Genomic DNA, 15,429 nt, shown 5'->3' on the forward strand with positions numbered 1-15,429 from the left:
AATCTTATTTGATTTGTGGATTCTCGTCAGATTTGTGCATTCTCAGTTATAATCATAGAATCATAGAAGTATTTTGGTTGCAGAAGACCCATACAATGATCAAGGCTAGCCATCATATAACACTACCAAGCCCACCAATAAAAATGTGCCTAAGTGCCACAACCACATGTCTCTTAAGTACCTCCATGTCCTTTCCTTTTTGGAATAAGCTCATTTAGTTCTACCATTCCAAAAATATGGCCCTAGAGAAGACATTTTCTAGTACACGTAACGCTTTATAATTCAGCTTTCTTACCTCCTTCCTTGGAACAGAGGGTGATTAGCGTATGAACTGTATCCATCAATTCAATCTGCTGCTTCTGCAGGACACTGTTATTTGTTGTTGCCTTGTTCAACTGTTTCTCTAGTTCCTGGATTACGTAGCTTTGTCGAGTGACCAAATTTTGTAGATTCTCTTTTTCCTCCTTCAAAGTATCCAGCTCCTCTTTATGCCTTTCCTCCATTTCTAAAATTTTGTGCTCAAGTAAACTAAAATGAAATAAAACAAATTAGCTGATATTATTTCATGCCAACGTATTTATTAATACAGAAAACAATGATACTTTATTTTCACCATAGAATTCAGTACAAAAATTATTTATTCTAAAAATGTCACTTCTACTAATTCAGCCCATTGACTTTCTCCATCAAGCAGCCAAATATTACTGATCTCTAAGGGTCCAATTTAAGATGTTTGCATACACTAGTACTTAGAACAATGCGCATGGAGTTATACTCATCCAAGTGCATGAGCATATGACCAGTAACACATTTGTATATAACAAGTTCATGTAGAAAAGCCAAAAGCGGGCAAAGGAAGGAGAAGAACAGGGCATTGAAGAAGACATTAATGGTATTATGGATGGGTCAATAACGTAAAAGATAAATAAAAACATAAACTAAGGAACAGTTTGTGAAGGGCCTTACAACTGAATGGAAGAAGGTAAGCGTTAGGAACTGTGGAATACCACCAAAGCATATGGAACCCACAATAAAATTACCATTTGATATGCTGTGTGAAACTGGGAAATTATGGTATACCATGTGAGTGGGATCTGTTTTCACATTTCGTAGATAAAATCTGTCAACTGTGAACAATAAGTTTTTTCAGGCCAATGCTTTGACATTGTTGTGGTGAATTGGGTTTACATGGCACGGTTTGGGTAGCCAGAGGACTGTAGGTGTGGCCTCTGTGGGACGAGCCAGTGAGTGATGCTGGTCAGGCCTCTGGGAGAGCAGATTTAAGAAAAACTGCTGTGGAACATCAGCTGGGAGAGTGAGAAACGAGAAGCAGCCCTGCAGCCCCCAAGGTCAGTGCAGCAGGAGGGCAGAAGGTGCTCCAGGCACGAAGCAGCAGTTCCCATGCAGCCTGTAGAGAGGCCCCTGGTGGAGCAGGCTGTCCCCCTGCAGCCCATGGGTCCTATATGGAGCAGATCTCCACGCTGCAGCCCACAGAGGAGCCCCCGGTGGAGCAGGTGGATGTGCCCTGGAGGAGGCTGAGGCCCATGGAGCAGGCCCCGGGCCAGAGCTGCAGCCCGTGGAGAGGAGCCCACGCAGGAGCGGGAGGTCTGGGGGGAGTTGCCACCCATGGGGGACCCGTGCTGGAGAAGTTTGCTCCTGGGCGATGGACCCCGTGGGACAGAGCCGTGTGGGAGCAGTGCTTGAAGAGCTGCTGCCTGTGGGCAGCCCCCGCAAGCTCAGCTCAGGAAGGACGGCATCCCGTGGGACGGACCCCACAGAATCACAGAATTTCTAGGTTGGAAGAGACCTCAAGATCATCGAGTCCAACCTCTGACCTAACACTAACAGTCCCCACTAAACCATATCCCTAAGCTCTACGTCTAAACGTCTTTTAAAGACTTCCGGGGATGGTGACTCCACCACTTCCCTGGGCAGCCTGTTCCAATGTCTAACAACCCTTTCGGTAAAGAAGTTCTTCCTAACATCCAACGTAAAACTCCCCTGGCACAACTTAAGCCCATTCCCCCTCATCCTGTCACCAGGCACGTGGGAGAATAGACCAACCCCCACCTCTCTACAGCCTCCTTTAAGGTACCTGTAAAGAGCGATAAGGTCACCCCTGAGCCTCCTTTTCTCCAGGCAAGCAGGGGCAGAGAGGGCCTGTGAAGGAGCAGCAGAGGCAAAGTGCTAGAGACTTACCTCATTCCCTGTTCCCCTGCTCAGGGGGAAGGAGATAGAATCGTGTGGATGAGGTGTTTTTAATTTGATTTTAGCTTCTCACTGCTGTACTCAGTTCTCAATAGGTAATAAGTTACATTAATCTCCCTTACACTGAGTCGGTTTTGCCCATGATGGTAACTCCCGAGTGATCTCTCTGTCCTTATCTCAACCCACAAACTTTTTTCATCCTATTTTCGCCTTCTGAGGAGGGGGAGTGAAAGAACGGCATGGTGGTGCTTAGCTGCCCATCAATATTAAACAACCACAGGTGGAAGCTTAGCAGAAAGATTTTAATAATATTAGGTAAAGAAATAAATTCATCCCCTCTGCTGCTTTCTTCTTTAAGTAATTCTACTGTATGTGCCAAAAGAGGTGTTTCTCATGCCTGTAAACCAACTGGTGATTACAAACTTCCCAACAAACCACTTCCTGTCCAAGTTAGTCTTAGATTTTATTTACTTGCACTCTCCCCCACCTTTTTTTTTTTTTTTTACTTCTGGATAATAGATCAGTGGCAAAATGCCTGCATAATTTCAGGTCATTTAACCTAACTGAAGAATGTAATAAAATCCATATGGAGTTGTTTCTACTAGATATCACAAAGCCTTAATATGAGCTGTTACAAAAGATAACAATGCAAAGATTAAATTCAGGCCCTGGATTTGCTGTACAAGCTAGAGTAATATTATATATATATATATATATATATATATATATATATTTAATTAAGGAAACTAAGCAGCAAATCTCTCTCTGAAATGTTATAAATGTGGGACTTACATTACTTTCATAGATACTGAAGAAAACATACTTTGCAAGATCAACATACCTAGTTCTGTGAAAATCACAAGTATCTGAGAAAGAGGGAATTAAAAATGAAAGGATGGGAATGGGAAACACTTTTTCTTGTTGTCAGCTTCATTCCCAAATGCAAGGGGAATCATGATATTTCAATCAAAAAGGATCATTACATAGTGACAGAAACATAACAAGATTCAGTGGGCTAGAATTTGATGATAGAAGGTCCCAATATAAAACAAAGTCGAGATATTAAAAGCAAAGATAATAAATTACTTTAACACTTTATCAGACCTGTGGCTAATTTTTTCATCACTTGAACTCTAACACAATGCCTTTATACTCTGGATCTTTTGTGTGTGTGTGTGTGTGTGTGTGTGTAAGCCTTTGAGCTTTGTTAGACTAATTAGTGCAGTTAGTGGGAATGGATGAAAATGTTCTGATGGAATTGTTTTTAAGTCATAAAAAATTGTTCAACAAAATAAAAAGTTCAATGTGAATTTTATAATTTCAGCATTTTTATGCTGATATATATTTTTTTTTTTTTTTTAGCATTTTCATGGCATTTTTTTTTTCCTGATACACTATAAGTTATACTAATCAACTTTGAATAGGAACAAGGTGGACCCTGGGCACAGTCTGTGATAGAATGGGTGCTAGATGTGGCCACAGCACAGTGTGACATCCTACTTACTTAATATCCTTTTATGACAATGTTATCCATCTAGTGGACAAAGGGAAAGCAGTGGATGTGAGTTTTTTGGACTTCAGTAAAGCTTTTGATACTGTCTCTCACAGTATCCTGGACAAAATCTCCAGCATACAGCTAGATATATACACAATATGATGGGTGAGCAACTGAATGGCAGGGCTCAAAGAGTTATAGTAAATGGGGTAATAGGGTAATAGTAAATCAGGCTGCTGGCCATGCACTAATGGTGTTCCCCAAGGCTCAATTTTAGGACCAGTTCTCTTCAAAGTTTTTATCAATGACCTGGACACAGGAGTTGAGTGTAAACTAAGTTTGTAAATTACACTAAATTAGGTGGAGCCATTGAGTCTCTTGAGGATAGAGAAGCCTTACAGAGAGATCTTGATAGATTAGAGCACTAGACAACCACCAACCATATTAAACTTATTAAGAACAAGTGCTGGATTCTGCACCTGGGATGCTGTAATCTTGGATGTCTGTACAGACTGGAGGACAAGTCGCTGTGGTGGAATCTGAGAGTTTTGGCTGATGGTAGGCTCAATATGAGTCAACAATGTGCTCTGGTGTCTGAACGGGACAACAGTATTAAGTGCATCAAGCACAATATAGCTAACCAGTCAAAAGAAATGACTGCCCCACTACACTCAATGTTGGTTTAGCCTCACCTAAAATACTGTGTGCAGTGTGGGGCTCCACATTATAAGAATATAAAACTATTAGAATGTGTACAAAGGAGGTCACCAAAGACTGAAAGGTCTAGAAGGCATGATCAATTTGCTTGTCCAAATTGAAATTATTTCTATATCTGGATGATTTAATGTATAAAACTGTCTTTGACAGCCACAATATGCACGTTGTGTTATTTGTTTCCCACCATAGCCTTCTTAAGACCACAGTAAGTGAACCCATGGTGATGACAGTCTTATTTGTAGCAACACTGGCCATGTCAAGTAAGAAGGAAGAAGCTGACAATGTTTAGAGCTTCCCTGTTTGGCGTCTACAGAGACAGACAGCAAGCAGATGTTTTACAGCTTTAGCAATAATACATCCTAATATTTATGAGTGGTGTGTCAACAACATGTGGTGGAAAGATGGGAGTGTCACAGCACTTGGTTCCTTTACAGTTTTCTATGTAGATTAAAAGTCTTGTTATTATAAACTGCAAAACTAAGCTATTTTAAGGAATGCATATGCATTTGTGCAATGGTCTTTTCATATCCACAAATCTACAGCAGATAAGAGTAAGTCCTGAGGATAGGACCACTCCCTATATTCCTGGGAGAAATCTGTAACAACTGCATTTCATTTTGTTTTACTAAGAATCAGTGAGAAACCTTTGCTCAAAGCTCTAATGAACAAAAGCAAAAACTTCACATAGATTGGAGACGTTTGTACTGGCCTGTTCCAAAAGGAAGAAATCCTTAAACAGCATGAGAAAAGCTGTTCTTATAGCCTTTGACTATAATGTGGCCAGAATTCTTCATATGTATTATTGTTACATAAACACATATTGTAGCTCATTTAAATAATAAGAAGTTCTAGAAAACTAATTGATACATTTTTAACATGTTGAAATCAACTACAGAGATGTTTAGATTTTTTAAATGGTTGTCAGACTACTCTATTTTCTCTGTCTTCTTTCCACATTGAATAATTTCTAACAGCCAAATAACACAAAGAATTAACTTTGCTGATTGATTTTATCAAAATTTTAAAGAGGCATTATGAAGGCAGATTCAAAGTGAAAATATTTCTACTAGTTTTCATTAACGACTGTTGCTGACATAAAAAACTTACAGAAAGACAAAAGAAGGCTATACCAATTAATCAATCTGTAAACACTGACTGAAATTGTTGTACAACATTCTTTGATAATACTTTCCAGTAAAATGGCATGGACAGTAGTGACTGTCTCTCTTTTACTGCAAATTTACTGCATAATTTTCCTATAGGTTTGAAAGCATTACAGATACAGACAGATGAAGCAGTCATGGGAACTACAATACAATACAAATAAATCACCATTTACTAGAAGAATCGTACACACACAGAAATACATGTACAGTATTATAATGCAGCCTTCAAATTGTGGGGGGCAAAATCAGGCATGTGGGGAACAGAATGAAGTTATGAAAAACAAATGTTGTTAATATGGCTAAATATTATATTATCCATTGGACAATGACTCCTTCCTTGGAGTTATTAACTAGAAGACATTTAAATACAATGAAACAACAACAAACCCCTTTAATTTTCCTCGAAAGTAACCACGTGCCACTAGCTTGTTTAGGCTGGGAATGTATTTTCAACAAGTGATATCATATAATCATTAAGGTTGGAAAAGACCTCCAAGATCATCTGGTCCAACCATCACCCTACCACCAATGTCATCCACTGAACCATGTCTCTAAGCACCATGTTCAACCTTTCCTTAAACACCCCCAGGGATGGTAACTCCGCCACCTCCCTGGGCAACCCATTCCAATGCCTGACTGCTCCTTCTGAGAAGAAATGTCTCCTAATTTCTAACCTACACTTCCCCTGGCATAATTTGAGGCTGTTCCCTCTAGTCCTATCACTAGTTACCTGTGAGAAGAGGCTGACCCCCAGCTCCTCACACCTTCCTTCCAGGCATTGTAGAGAGCAATAAGGTCTCCCCTGAGCCTCCTCTTCTCCACACTAAACAACCCCAGTTCCATCAGCCACTCCTCACAGGACTTGTGTTCCAGGCCCCTCAACAGCTTTGTAGCCTTTCTCTGGACACGCTCCAGGACCTCAATGTCCTTCTTTAGTGAGGGGCCCAAAATTAAACACAGTACTTGAGGTGTGGCCTCAGCAGAGCCGAGTACAGTAGGACAATCACCTCCTTGGTCCTGCTGGCTACACTATTCAGTATATCAGGATACAAGCCAGGATGCCTTTGGCCTTCTTGGCCACCTGGGCACACTGTCAGCTCATGTTTGGGTGAGCATCAATCAACACCCCCCAATCCTTTTCCTCTGCACAGCTTTCCAGCTGCTCTGCCCCAGGCCTGTAGGCCTGAGGTTGTTACCCTTATAAGGTTGTTACAACCCCCCATAGGGGTTATTACCCCTATGTTGCCTTTATTAGAATATAAGCCAGTGGGATGCTTTGGTACAACTATGCTGTGTCCACCTGATACAGATAAAGCCCTCTGATAACACTGAAGAAAACAGAAAGCTAGTACAGAAGTCAAAGAATAACTTCCAGTGAAAACTACTATCATTTTGAAAGGTGATGAAGTAGAGCATGTAGAAAGCAATCTCATAGCTCCCAGGGGAGGAAGGAAGTCTGGTTTAGACAATCTGCCTTATAAGGTACATAGTTTATTCACTAATCCATTCCAGACCATGGCAGTTTAAGATTTTTTTTTTAATCTTTGTTTTCAGAGACTTCAGTTTAGACATGTGGGAACAGGATATAGACCAGATCTTAGAGATGGACATCTTTTGCATTAAAATAATCTTTTAAGAAATCTGGACTTATTAGAAATACAGATAAAACCATTTACTTTGTTGAGCTCTTCAATAAATAAAGACAAGGAACGTCACATTAGAAAAATTTCTTTGGCTGTACATATATGTTTTTCTTGAATTAAGTATGTATGGGAAGATAAACAGGTAGAGAACTTAAACACTTACATTTGACTACAAGAATGATAATTTTCTCATTAGGATAGCTGCTTTGCAGTTGCTTTTATATGAGTGATTTTTTCCTTATACTGTTATTGACTTGGTACTTAAGTAGGTAGTCTTATTGGTTTAAGGACATTTGGAAAAAGAAAAAAAAAAAGTATCCCCATATTTCTAAAGGCCAGTGAAATATTTGGTTACTGAGACTCACTTTTTGCGATTGAAGTCACAAAAGTGAAATGGAAAAAATTGATTTATCTTTTTCAGTATATGCAACATTTGCAAATAAAACTCATATCCTCATCTTTTACACAGTCAAATGGTAATTCATCATTCTTAAGTACACACCTTAGGATACAATTGTTCTTGTACTGACCGTTAGTCTAGTTTGATTTTCTGCAAATTCAAGTTAAAACTTATGTTTAAATTTCACTTCTACTTCTTATTGCTGGAAGATCCAGAATTCATTTGACTGAATAAAAAGGAGAAATATAATGTAACAGAAAAGTTTTCACACTTGCATATTGACATAAATGGCACACAGTAAGTTAAATGCAGCTGGGTACACTGGAAAAAAAAAAAAAAAAAAAAGACAAGCACTTAAGCAGAGAAATCTTTCAAGAAAAAAATAAAACAGCTTTTAAAAAGCTCTTGTGGGAGAAAAAATGGCAGTGTAAAACACCACCATTTATATTACAGTGGGTGGGAACCCACAAGAATAAATTATTTATGGCATGAGAGCATTCAACAGAAACAAGATACTGGGGCAAATGTTACTCATGCTATGAAATATCTTTCACTTCAGGGGGATAAAAAGAAAAAAATTCTCCACTCTTCCCAGCAGAGGCAGGAAGTAAAGCATTTAAGGCCAAGAATAAATATATTTCTAGACCCTAGAACATGCATTGGTCCCCTGTTGATAAGCAGTGCTCATTTTATTTCAGGATAATATACAAATTACTGTAGTATATCAACAAGCAGTTATTATAATATCTTACATTTCTTTCATCCAAACTCCAGTTCTTTGAAAGTGATTAGGATCTTTATTTTATGTGGAGGGAATTTTAGCACAGAAATAGAAATGATCTGCCCAAAGTACACAATCTGTTTTGATTACTTTTTGGATTATAACAGTTCCTGCACTCATTCCCACCTACTGAAAAGAAAGGCTCTTTGCAAAACGTTTATAGTCCATATAGGCAACATGGATAAAAGGAGTTCTCTAATTTATTAATTTGAAAATGATGTTATACAGAGGGATTGTTATATATATATATATATATATATAAAATTTTGTATATCGATGTTATATATTTAAACTGCAGACAACTACTGAACACCACTATCAGGCAAACTTTAAACAATTTTTAAATTTAAGCAAGCTAAAATCATTGGCATATTCATTAACCTATTATCTCCTGTGATCTTAAAGATTTGTCCCACAGTGAAATTGACATATGCATAGTTGATTACAGGATCCTTACAAGACCAAGATTACACAGTTTTTTGTTAGGACTAGATAATGATACATTAAAATATGAATCATCAGCTGCTTTAATCATGACAATGTCCTCTCCCTAATTTTATCAGTCCCAAAGGCACAGATAGCAATGAAACCTGGAAGGTCTTTGCTAGTTTCTTCCTTCATTATAATGAAACACATATACCTATACTTATAAGAGAAACAACTGGATGTTGCTCTTTAACATACCCCCTCTCCTTTTCCTCCTAAATACCAAGCTAGACCATACTATCATGACACAGATCATTTCATCATAATGTCAGTCAAGTCAAAGGTCAATGTAAGTCAAACTTAGTTGTTTACTGACATGGCTTTACACCCTGACACATTGCTAAAATAAATAATTTCAGATTAAGTACACAAACCTTCACATAAATGACTCAGTCTCTTGATGAGTCAATAAAATTTTGATGCTAAATAGATTACAACATCTAAAAATACAGTCATTTACTTAAAAACAAATCTTCGGGTCAATTCAAAATTGAAATAAAAATAAAGAAAAAGAGAAACAAACAAACAAACAAACCACCCACAAACATTTAGGGGAATTATTTAATCTTACCCCTGTTTTATAAGCTGTAAACTGCCAGTTTTCATAACCAGTAGCACTAACTGTATATTATTTTCCCAGCTTTTCAGCTAAACACATTTCTTTATAATGACATATTCTATTTGTCATTACTATGTGGTTGCTTTTTTTTTTTTTTTTTTTTTTCCCCTCAGCAGCTTCATGGTACTGTTAGTCTGCTTCACATATAACCCAGGGCAAAGTCATTCCACCTCAGTTCTTGCTGATTCACGTTCAGCAACAGCATTTTTGGCAAACCATCTGATCTCAATTTAACAAATCCACTACACCCTGTGCATGTATAGGCTGCTTCAGTATCTACCTCACATATAAAGTCATTTGCTCTATTTCAGTGTCAATTATAGCATACACAGGAAATGGGAACCTTAGTTCTGGTCAGACTTACACCACAGTTACTCTTTCGAGAAGAGAGCCTCCCTGCTTAAACATGGATGTTACAGAGACAGCAATAATGTCAGCAGGTTTCTAGACAGGCAGCCATGAAAGCAGATGGCTTTATGCCACTGTATTGGGTGTCTGTGTCCAAGATTTGGACATGGGGCTTGAGGGTAGAAGTCTGATGGAGCCTATGTAGGAAGAGGCCAGGACTGCCCTTGAGGCTGGGGCTATCCTACATGTATGCCAAATACAGCCAGCGGCAGCCATTTCCACAGCAGGGCACAGATGAGCCCAGCAGTGATGCTGGTGGTTCCTCTGTAACAACATATTAGAAAGGGCAAAACTACCATATGGCAGTGAGGAGAAAATGTGGAACAAACAACCTTGCAAAAAGCATGGTCAGTGAAGAAGGAGGGGAAGAGGTGCTCCAGGTGCCAGAGCAGAAGTTCCCCTGCAGCCTGCAGAGAGTGGTGGAGGGGGTTGTCCCCCTGCAGTCCATGGGACACCACACTTGAGCAATCTCATCCTGAAGGACAGCAGTCCAAGGGAAGGACCCCTGTGGGAGCCAGGGAAAAGCATCACGAGGAAGGAACATCAGAGAAATTCTGACAAACCATCTCCCTGTGCACACCCTGTTCTGAGATACCAGGCTGCAATTGCAAGGATTTCAGGCATTAACGGAGAGATGCCCAAACTTGGGCTTTATACTGGTTCAGCCACTCAGTTCCTTGTGGCACTACTTGTTTGGGTGGTTTGGGTGTGCTGTCAGTGCATCAGCTGCTATGCACCCCAGTTTAGGAGCTAAACTAAGCCTCTGTCAATGTATGAAGATAGCCTCACAAATGAATCCAGGGTCTTTGAGGGATTCATGAAAATACTTTAACACAGAAAGGGAAACTTCACAGCTTGGTAAGTTATGTGCTGCTGAAGAGTTGGTGTACTGTATTTTTTTTTTTCCTCTCTTTTCAATTTCAGCATAAATCCAACGTGTTTATTGTTCACTTATTTTTTAAATATAGTATGGCTCCAAGTATGTGATACAGAATGAAATGTTATTCTAAAGAGAGAGATTCCTCTTGGATCTTTGTGTTCATTAAATTTAGATTCTGAAGATTTTCAGTTTTGCATGGGTTTTCGAATTAGGTGGTGATCTCAAAATTTATTCTAGTCTGCTTAAAAACATGCATACAAGTTAACCTTATGTTTTTGAGTAGCAGAAGCTACAGTCATATGATTGCGTTGTCATGAAACAAATTGAGATATGAACTTACAGTGCAAACAAAAAAGCAGCAAAAGTCAACTTGCGTTTGTCATAAGAAGCTAGTGTAAGTTCACACCCTAGCTCTTTTAACCATTGCATAAACATTACCTGTACTTACCACATTTGCTTCTTCTATTCCATTGGTTGCTTGAAACAAAATATGCACAGACCACTTTATGATGAAAAGAGAAAGAATTTAAGAGATCAGCTACTCATTCTTACCTGTTCTTCTCATGAATTTTCAGAATTTCATGCGTCTGTTGTAGCAGCTGTTTTTCTAGCTTGTATGTTGACAGTGAATTTTCTAGTAGCTGAATTTCAAGTCTGGATGTTTGATTTAGCACCTTAGGGATAAATTAGAAACATTAATGTTTATATTGTCTTGGTTGTGTTTCTATAGCAACATAAACATTAATGTAGTCATTTCACTCTGATTTGATGATTTGTCAGAAATGACCTTGATTTCTAAATCCTTTTTTAACATCAGCAGCTCAACTGGTGCAAATTAACTCAATCAAGCTACACTGATATGCAACAGCTGATAGTCTGGCACCCTGTTTGCTATAGAAAAATACTAGGCTAGCAGAAGAAGGAAAGGTGACTGCCAAATAAGCTTCATTTCACTGGGAAGAACAAGAGGCATGCTTCAAACATGCATTCCTATAAAGTATGCTTAAACCAGAAGACTGTAAGAGCACTTGGATTCAAGCCAAAGTGTTGAATCTGCTGTTTTATAGATGGAGTTCCTACTTTAACTTTCCCCTGAGATCTCTCTTGTGTAGTGTTGGCAGAAGTCTGGTGTCTGCTTATGTTATCACTACTTGCCCTCTTACACACATTTTTAAGAAAATGAAGGCTGTGATCTTAAACATTGCTTTATGCAATTGTCTTTCACCTTAGGGTTGGTCTGTATTAATAGCGCATGTTTTAGTAGGTACCTCAATCCAAAAGAAGATTTTCAACCAAATGAAAAGGAATAGATGCTATCTAAGTAGTTGAGAAGTGAAAAAAAAAATAAAAAATAAAAAATCATTAATTAATGATGGTTGATTTTGTTGGTATATCATCTTTCATTATATAAAGTCTGGACAAGTATGTATAAATAGTTTTCATAGGTATGTGTACTAACAGCAGCTGATGTTCAGTTCCAGAAGTGATTACATGATTCCTCTTTAATGGAACCTATCAGACCTTTCTGGAAAGGCCAAGTATCAGTCTCATCATAGGATTATATAGTATATAGTAAGATTTTCTCATGCATGCCTAATAGGAATTTACATTACAGAACATGAAGAGAAAAAAAAAAAAAAGGGTTCTCAATCTACATAGTGTCTTAATTTTGTCTGAAACTCTTGATGCTCACAGAGCAACTAGAATTGTCCTTTTTATAAAATACAGTGATTGAAAAAATTGGAATTGATCAGTATGCAGCTCTTTTGTTTGAGATGGATATATTTGGAAGTGCCAGGAGGCATCACCACAGTTTCAGAGGGACCTAGCAGGAATTGATGGTTTACTACAAAGGTTGGCAAGGGTTAAAGGTGACAGGAAGGCACCTATAGATTTCCTAAGAGTACACATCTGTGGAGCAGCCTACAAGATTTCAGTGCAGTTTCATGTGTAAAAGAAAGTCTAAGGGGAAACAGTGGGATTTTGGATAGATAAGGATTTGGGAGGGGTCAGTGAGATTTAAGGAGCAGTAGGCTCTGTATCTCGAGTCCATCAGTCTCCTTTTTCTGGTATGAGTATTGCATATTACAGGCAGTAATACTACAAGTATTACAAGTACTACAAGTGCTGCAAGTACTACATATTACAGGCAAGAAATCATGGCCTGTCTTTCTCAATCTTATATCCTGCAGACCTTCACATCTCTGCCAACATACTGTGTTTATGTAACAGCACAGGGGCTGCAGGGTTGGCTTCTGTGAAGAGTCCAGGAGCTAGCTGCTCCATGTTGAAAATAGCTAGTTCCATGTTATTCCAAAAGGGGCCCACCACTAGCCAGAACTGAGCCAATGAGTGAATGAGTGATGCTGGTTATGACTCTCTAATAACATATTTATGAAAGGTTAAAAATGTTGTACAAGAGTAGCTGGGAAAGTGGAGTGAAAGAACTAACCCTGAAGACACCAAGTTCAGTAAAGAAGGAAGGGGAGTAGGTGCTACAGGCACTGGAGCAGAGATTCTCTTGCAGTCCATGGAGAGTATAATGATAACACAGGTTGTTCCTCTGCAGCCCATGTAGGACTATGCTGGAGCAGTTATCCATGCTGTAGCCTCTGAAGGAGCCCATGCCACAACAGGTGAAAGCTGCAGGAAGCTGCAGCCAATGGACAGCCAACGCAGCAGCAGACTCCCAGTGAGAACTGCAGCCCATAGAGAGGAGCCCATGTTGGGGCAGGAGGTCTGGCAGGAACTGATGACTGTGGGGAACCTGTGCTAGAGCAGTCCACTCTTACTTTCTTCCCCTGTCCTGCTGAGGGAGAGGAGTGGCTTAGTGGTCCCTTGGCAACCAGTCAACATCATAACCCACCACAGCCATGCAACTGTCTACTTCCATCATTGCCAAAAGGAGCAATTCACCTTCTGGAGCCACCTTTACCACTCTTTTCTGATTGCTAGTAGAGCCAGGGACTACTAGGACTTTCTCATGCTGATGAGAGAGTCAAGGTAGGAGATGCTGTCATGGAGTTGGAAGTCAGAGCCAGGACTGCCCAAGGTGGATATCCACTGGTAACTTAAGCATCCTTTAAATTCTTCAGTTACAAGTATATATTATATATAGAGTATAGATACACACATAAGAAGGCGGAAGTTGCTAGCAGTGCCTCTACCATGAAGTTATTCCTCAATGGGAAAGTGAGACATTGACAATGCAAGTTACCTACTTGGATGAGGGAACAGCAAATGAGTACTCAACATGTATAACAATGTAGGTCTTTGGGAATATAAACAAAAGTTCCTACACCTCACTCACCTCACTTTTTTTTTTTTTCTTCTTTTCCTGTTGAATTTAGATGCATTTATTGTATTGATTTAGATACTCTGTTTAAATACTTTCCCTAACATTCTCATAAGTTAATAGGCCGTCTTTTCAAATTTGTGGTAATTAAAGCTTAACATGTTACTTTAGTTGGTCTACTAACCAAGATAAAGGAAAAAAAAGGAACTTGCATAAGGCAGTGTAGCAACAGCTTGTACCTATCATTCCTAGCTAGAGATAATTAAAGCATCTGTCTTTCATAATTGCTGAAGTTTTTCAGTGTGCTGTAATGCAGTTACATAATAACATGGTAATGATATTGTAAACGTGAGTAAAAACATTATTATCTCTCAAGAAGTACACATGCTACTGAAACAAACCAAATATATGCAATGCATTAATCACACCACATTTTAGGAAGATCAAGAGGAACTCGGCAAAAACTGGGAAAAAAAGTATGCATTTTAAACTGATAGTAGTAGTCAAAAAGCTGTACATATCATTGCAATAAGCCCAATATGAAATTGTACTCTGCAATATAGCAGTGATATGCTTGTCATTTGAACCAAATAAGTGATTTTGGTGCTAGGAATCATATGAAGATAGCTCTTTAAATTCATGCAATATTATACAATTTCAGAGTAATAATAAGTATAGAGTGCTTTATAAAGAACTTGTCCCTCTCCACAGTATAAAAGCTACTAATTTACATTACATTTCAGCTGGAAACATCTTGTAGAAAGTAAAGAAACTTCATAATAATAATAGAGGCAAATAATAATGAAGAAGAAAGGCTCTATTTTAGCCTGAAGCTCATTATTTAACTTGACACTTGTATCATTCACAGTTGGTAACTGAAATAGTTATTTAAGTCAAATGATTTAGTTTCCTGGCCTGTCCAGCCTGCCTTACACACACAAAGCTAAATATGCCAACCAAATGAAATCAAAGACAGACACATAAAAAGTGTCAGTCATCACTGCTGTTTGTACCAATAAACAGAGAGTGTGTATGTTTCTTGGAGCCCTGTGTTGAAAAGTTTTGTTTGGTGATTTATTAGAAAAGAAGAAGGATGGTGAAAGTTCTCTGCAATTAACAGCTTTTAGGAAACTTCTTCGGGAACATACCTGGGTTTCAACATCCGTGAGTTTTCTTGTCTGCTCTGCTGTCTGGCTGAGGAGGCTGGTCCCTATCTCGAGCATAGTGGCAGTGTGGTTCTGCACAGCATTCTGCTGCAGCTGCACCATCTCCGATTTCATGTTTTCCACAATGTAGTTCTCAAGCTGTAAAAGAGAAAGGGTTGTAGCTGT

The 15,429-nt window shown here is 38.8% G+C and overlaps 1 protein-coding gene across 1 annotated transcript in view; it reads right to left on the bottom strand.

The window, feature by feature from the left end:
* ANGPT1 (angiopoietin 1) overlaps positions 1-15,429 on the bottom strand; it is a 189,373-nt gene that overhangs the window by 88,950 nt on the left and 84,994 nt on the right. The window contains exons 2-4 of the mRNA XM_082753146.1: positions 15,247-15,402; positions 11,356-11,477; positions 296-528 (exon numbers count right to left, since the gene is read on the bottom strand). Coding sequence (XP_082609272.1) covers positions 296-528; positions 11,356-11,477; positions 15,247-15,402 — 511 coding nt within the window. The remainder of the gene's footprint in view (positions 1-295; positions 529-11,355; positions 11,478-15,246; positions 15,403-15,429) is intronic.

Source organism: Aythya marila (assembly GCF_965140915.1).
Source record: "Aythya marila genome assembly, chromosome: 2".
NCBI lineage: Eukaryota > Metazoa > Chordata > Aves > Anseriformes > Anatidae > Aythya > Aythya marila.